This window comes from Ochotona princeps, chromosome 6 (assembly GCF_030435755.1).
Source record: "Ochotona princeps isolate mOchPri1 chromosome 6, mOchPri1.hap1, whole genome shotgun sequence".
Lineage (NCBI taxonomy): Eukaryota > Metazoa > Chordata > Mammalia > Lagomorpha > Ochotonidae > Ochotona > Ochotona princeps.
In genome coordinates, this window is record NC_080837.1 from 3,990,078 (window position 1) to 3,996,077 (window position 6,000).

The 6,000-nt window shown below is 61.3% G+C and overlaps 1 protein-coding gene across 1 annotated transcript; it reads right to left on the bottom strand.

Moving 5' to 3' along the window:
- Positions 1–3,928: 3,928 nt before the first annotated feature.
- On the bottom strand, positions 3,929–4,927 carry RPP25 (ribonuclease P and MRP subunit p25). The gene has a single exon (XM_004594623.2). The coding sequence runs from the start codon at positions 4,787–4,789 to the stop codon at positions 4,190–4,192; it is 600 nt and encodes a 199-aa protein (XP_004594680.1). The 5' UTR covers positions 4,790–4,927; the 3' UTR covers positions 3,929–4,189.
- Positions 4,928–6,000: the final 1,073 nt, after the last annotated feature.

Here is a 6,000-nt window from a genome sequence, read left to right on the forward strand (position 1 = left end):
GTGGGAGACCGGGAAAGAGGTTCCTGGTCCCGGCATCAGATCGGCGCGTACCGGCCCGTTGCGGCTCACTTGGGGAGTGAATCATCGGATGGAAGATCTTCCTCTCTGTCTCTCCTCCTCTCTGTATATCCAGCTTTCCAATAATAATAAAATCTTTAAAAAATAATAATAAAATAAATAAATAAATCTTTAAAAAGAAGGAGAAGCAGCAACAACGGGCATATTCAGGCTGAATATAGAAGCTCAGCCAGCAGGAGACCCAGTGTCTCCAAAATACAAGGAGGTCTCGGAGCTTCGAGGAAGCCAGTGCTGTGCTGGGCATAGGGGCAGCCCCAGCCCTCGCCCCCGGAGCCAGTGCTGTGCTGGGCATAGGGGCAGCCCCAGCCCTCGCCCCCGGAGCCAGTGCTGGTAGGGGCAGCCCCAGCCCTCGCTCCTGGAACACTGCTGTACTGGGACGAGGGCAGCTGCTTTTCTTGCCCCTGAAGTGTACATGAAGGGCTTTGTCATGGCATTAGGACAGTTGGGAGAGCTAGCTCAGCAAATCTTTCTGCATTCGATGAACAGCTCTGTGGAGGCTTCTTGTGGCCAGGTGCTGCCAGGGAGCAAGACAGGCAGTTGTGGGGGTCCGGATGATGAAGAAGTTAGTGCCTGGTCACGCTGCACACTACACACTAGCATCTGTGCTTTGTCTTCTCAATCCTGTCATCTTTCCCTCCCTCCCTTCCTCATCCCATCCTCTCATCGCTCCCCCATCCATCTCTACAACCCTTCACCTCTCCATTCTGTTGTAGTTCCATCCCTCTATCCCGTCCTTTCTCTGCCTGGGCCCTCTGGGTGACTTGCTGTGTTTCATCCAAACCACACAAATGGAAAAGGGAGCAAGAGCACCCCCTCGAGGCCAATGTGGGGAGAGCAAGGACCCAAACCGCAAGCGCAGGTGGGGTTCCTCCTTCCCTGAGCTGACTTGGGGCCAATGGACTATAGTTGCTGGGACTTTGAACAGTTTGAAGCTGTAGACAACCCCCCTCCCTGTTTGCAGGTGCCCTGGACTGTCATCCAAGCAGGCCAGGTCCTGGCCAGGATGAGTTTTTGCCTAAAGAGAGTCCTGACTCCTGGATGCAAGGATGCAAGTCCCCTTTCCTGGATGCAAGGGCAGTACAATTCTCCCTTGTCTAGGATTATTATTATTATTTTTATTTGAAAGGTGGATTTATAGAGAAGGAGACACAAAGAGAAGGTCTTCCATTTGCTGCTTATTCCCTAAAAGGCTTCTGGAGCTGAGCTGATCCGAAGTCAGGAGCCAGGAACTTCCTCTGGGTCTCCCACACGAGGGTGCAGGGGCCCAAGGTTTTGGACTGTCCTCTACTGCTTTCCCAGGCCACAAACAGGGAACTGGATGGGAAGTGGAACAGCTGAGACATGAATCGGTGTTCAGATGGGATGCTGGCACCACAGGTGATTGGCGTGAAATGCCACCACCCAGGCCCACTCTGCCTCTGTCCTGGCACCTGCTTCAATGACACTGATGGCATGTTGAATGCAGGCCCAGCTGGAAGTCCACTGTTTGCGTGTGAGTTCTGGCCTTGCATTTTATGCTCATGCAGTCTCAAGCGCATGTTGATGTTGAGGTCTGATGGTTTGGTGTGATGCATTGCCCCTTGCCCCTCCACACCTGGCAGGACCTAGGAAAGTCATGGGAGGGATTCTCATATCACAAGGGGCTCTTCACTTGTCCCATTCTGCCCCTGGTTGGTTCCTGAGTTGGCTGTGCTGCTTCCATGTGACCCAGACCACTCCCTTCATTCTGGGACTTTTCACCTTCTTGGGGGGGTTGAGGATGGGTGGGTAGGGAAACTTCCTTGGGAGCCTGCACCTTGGTGAGCAGTGCCAGGGGGCCAGCAAGGCAGAGCAGGGTGCCCAAAGCATGTCCATCAAAAGTCTGGGAACACAACCTGCTGGGGTGGGCTGTGTGTACCAGGTGTTTGCTGACCTGTTTTCAGGCACGGGGACAGGTGAATGACCTGAGGCTGGGGACACCAGGGGTCTCCCCACACTTGTTGGGCCATCCCACGGTTCACTGAGGACCACGGGAACCAGCATTGTGGCACACAGGTTAAGCTGCCACCTGTGAGCAAAGAGTCCTGGCGGCTCCACTTGCAACCCAGCTCCTTGCTAAGGCCCCAGGAAAAGGAGCAGAAGATGGTCTGAGAACTTGGGTCCCTGCCACCCACACGGGAGCCCCAGATGGAGTTCTGGGCTCCTGGCTTCAGCCTGGCTCAGTTTTAATGGTTGGTGGCTATTTGAGGAGTGAGCCAGTGGATTAAGATCGCTGTGTGTCTGCCTTTCAAATCAATGCTTAAAGAGCGAGAATAAGGCCTGGAGCTGTAGCCTAGTGACTGAAATCCTCGCCTTGCACTTTCTTGCATGCGCCAGGATCCCATATGGGCGCTGGTTCTAATCCCGGCAGCCCCACTTCCCATCCAGCTCCCTGCTTGTGGCCTGGGAAAGCAGTAGAGGATGACCCAAAACCTTAGGACCCTGCACCCATGTGGGAGACCTGGAGGAAGAGGCTCCGGGCTTCTGGTTTCAGATTGGCTCAGCTCAGGCATTATGGCCACTTGAGTGAATCAATGGATAGAAGAACTTCCTTTCTGTCTCTCCTCTCTGTATATCTGCCTTTTCAGTAAAAATAAAGTAAATCTGAGAGAGAGAGAGAGAGAGAGGGAGAGAGAGAACAAGACAGTAGGAAGAGAGAGCAAATGTGGACTCTCGCTGCTGGTGCGCACCCTCGGAGGGCAGCCTCCCCTGAGCCCTGCTGTTTACAGTCCCCAACAGCAGGATGTATGGAGGAGGGGAATCTGCCAGCATTTTGCATTCTTCTGGGGGGGGGGCTGCCTCACTGCTCCGGTGGCGCTGCCCCCTCCTAGGCCTGCCCACTCCATGCCGCCATGGATTTAGGCCACGAGCGGCGGCTCAGGCTGTTATCACTCAGCAGCCAGCTGCGCGGGGCCGGTGGCAGGCGCTTATCAGAGAGCAGGCAGTGATTCACAGCTTTTCCCGCTGCCGTTGCTGCTGAATAGTAATTTCCAGCATCCCGATTTGTGCTCCCTCCGCTCCCCTCCCCCAAGGGTGTGCTGTCCTTTCTGGCAGAGAGTGAGCGAGTGAGAGCGACAGTGAAGGGGAGCTCCTGTGCGTGGGGACAGGGGTTTGGCGCCAGCCTTCCAGGTAAGGCTCAGGTGTGTGCGTGTGGGTGGGTAGGGCCCAAGGAAAGGACCCCCAGCAATTGTTTCCTTCCAGAAACAGCAGTGTTCTGCCCCACACCCACGGGTGCTGCACAAGGAGAGATAAGCCCCTTACTGGCCACAGCCCCTGCCTGGGGCTTGCTGGGGAGGGGAGGGCAGGGAGCAGGGTGAGGCTGCCCACCCAGTGACTGACCCTTTAGGCTCCCAAAGCCAAGGAGCCAGTGGCTGCTGGGGCCTGAGACCTGCTGAGGGCCAGAACCCGCTGCACTTGCTGGAGGTTAAGGAAAAAATCCTGGGACGCAGCCACTTTTGTGTTTGTTTTATTGGATGCATGACTCCAGCTGAGGGGCGAGGGAAGGCGGGGATGTGCAATCCTGGGTTCTCTTTCCCTCTGGACCAGCCTGGGAAAGGGGGTGGGGGGGGCGGCGCAAAAACACAGAACCTGCGGACACGTCCTGGCTCAAAGCACAAAACCAGAAACTGTCCTAGGGCGGAGCGAGAGGGGCGGGACACGCCCCTGCACCCCAGACTCCACGACCCCCTCCATCCCTCCCCTCTCCTCCTTCCCAAGCAGCCAATTTCTCAAGCCCCGCTCTCCTCGGTCAGTGGCCAGGGGAGCCCCTGAGCTGGCGCCTCCACTGGGAATGCTGGGTGTCTTCCAAAGCCAGGGTAACCCACCACGTCTCAGGAATCCCGGGGTCCACGGTTCCCCCCTGAAGGCCCCAGGCTGCTCCCTCCCAGGTGGAGGTGGTGGGTGCGGTGTCCTCAGGTCATACCCGCAGAGCTGCCACCATCCCGGAAGGCTTCCCTGGGGTCGTCGGGGCTCCCTCTGGCCGTGGCTCCGAGGCGCTGTGTCCCAGCCGTGCGCTCCAGGGCCCCGGCCGGGGTGGGGTGGGGGGGGTGACATCCCAGACAGCCGTGGCAGACGCCCCGGGAGGACGGAGTTCTCAGGCCGTCGGGTTCTCGTTCGCACCTCCAGGTTCAGGCTGCGATCGCTTGGCCGAGCCTTCTCCAGCTGCCGGTTCCCCCCGGCTCCTCTTGGCCGTCGGCGCGGCTGGCGGGGCCGAGGGCCCGGGATGAGGGTTGGGGGGTTGGTAGCCTGGCTGTCGCGGATCCAGCGCGTCCTTGGACAGCAAGATGGCGAGGCCGGGCACGTTCTTCAGGACACTGAGGCTGGCGGCCGGCTCGCCAGGCGCCTGTCCCGGCTCGGGCTGGGGCGGGAGGCTCTGCCACACCTCGCGCACGCTCCGGTAGCGCAGCCGCGTGACCTGGTGCAAGCCCGCCAGGCGGCGCTTGAGGATCTCGGCGCACGTGACGGTCTTGGTGGTGGCCCGGCCGCAGCCGCTGAAGACGATGGCGCGCGTGGCTGGCTGCGCCATGCTGGCGGTGGCGAAGGCCAGCAGGTTCCGGATCTTGCTGCCCTCCTTGACCCTCATGTGCACGGCGCCGGGGGCCAGGTCCGCGAAGGGGCCGGGGCCCGGGCCGCCTCCCTCGGGCCCGCCCCCCACCGGCGCCTCCTCCGAGCGCACCTTACGGAAGTTCTCCATGCGCCGTCGTCGCCGGGGCCCGGCGTGGCCATGGGCCCGCCTCAGCCCCGGGGCTGCATGGTGGCGGTGGCGCTGCGCTAGGGGTAATGGTGCAGGGCCGCGTGGATGCTAGCAGGAGGGCAGGGACTGCGCGCTCCCAGGCCCAAGTGGGAGCTGCTGCTTCCCAAGTGGGAGCTGCTACTATGCGCTCTGGGCGCCCGGGGCTCCGCGCTCTCGCCGAGGCCCCGCCCCTAGCCCAAGACCCGCCCCTAGTCGAGGCCCCGCCCCGGGAGGTCGGCCCCTTCTCCCCGGCTGCCGCGCCCCCTTGACCCGCCTGACCCGCCAGGTCTGGGGTCCCAGACCCGGGCACCCCTCCTCTTGCTTACCCGGCCTGGGAGAGGCGCGCGGTGGGGCGCCTCGGAAGCCAAGTTGCGCAGTTGGTCGCCATCAGCTCTCTCTCCTAAACCCGCAGCCTGAAGAAAAACTCGGCTCCCGGGCCCTTCCCGTTCCAACCCGACGCAGCCCCTCTGCAGAAGGGGAGAGACTCCGAGCAGCCTCGCTTCCCCCGCACCCCCGTCCTCCGCCACCCCATCCCTCGGGGACGGCCCCTGCGCCCGAGAACGTTCGTGCTTCAAGGACAGCAAGTGCGCTAGCAGCAGAGCGCGGGAGGCGCGGGCCCCAGCTCGGCGCACGCAGGGGCTCGAACCCCCACGTCCCGCGGCGGGGTACTACCGGAGCGGCCCTGGCCCGAGTTCCCACTTCGCCAAGCGGGGCTGCTCGCCCCGGGCTCCCCTGGCGCACGGAGCGGTGCTCGGGGCCACGTTATGCGCTATGGTGAATGGGGCCGGAGAATGAGACTAACCCCTCGGGAAGTGCTGGCCCCGGCCACGTCAACTGGCTGATGGTCAGTGCCTTCGGAGCTGCTGGGACAGGCGCCGCTCCCAGCCCGTGAGCGTCCCCCTGGAGGGGGAATTCGTTGTCAGTGTGGGACCCTTGAGTGGCTAGGGGGCCTTTCTCAGAGAGGCAGGTTGGGGAGGATGAGCGGACTTGGACGGGATGGGGGAAGGGGGCTTTGGGAAGCCAGGGACGCCCCCTTTTTTGGGGGGAGGGTCTGGGTCTCCCGCCGAGTGACAGGAGCAGTTGTAGGAGAATTAAAACTGCAGCTGAGGGGAGTAGCGAGTCTTTCATTCCCTCCCTTCACCATCACGGCTGGAACTGAGGGGGCGACCCCG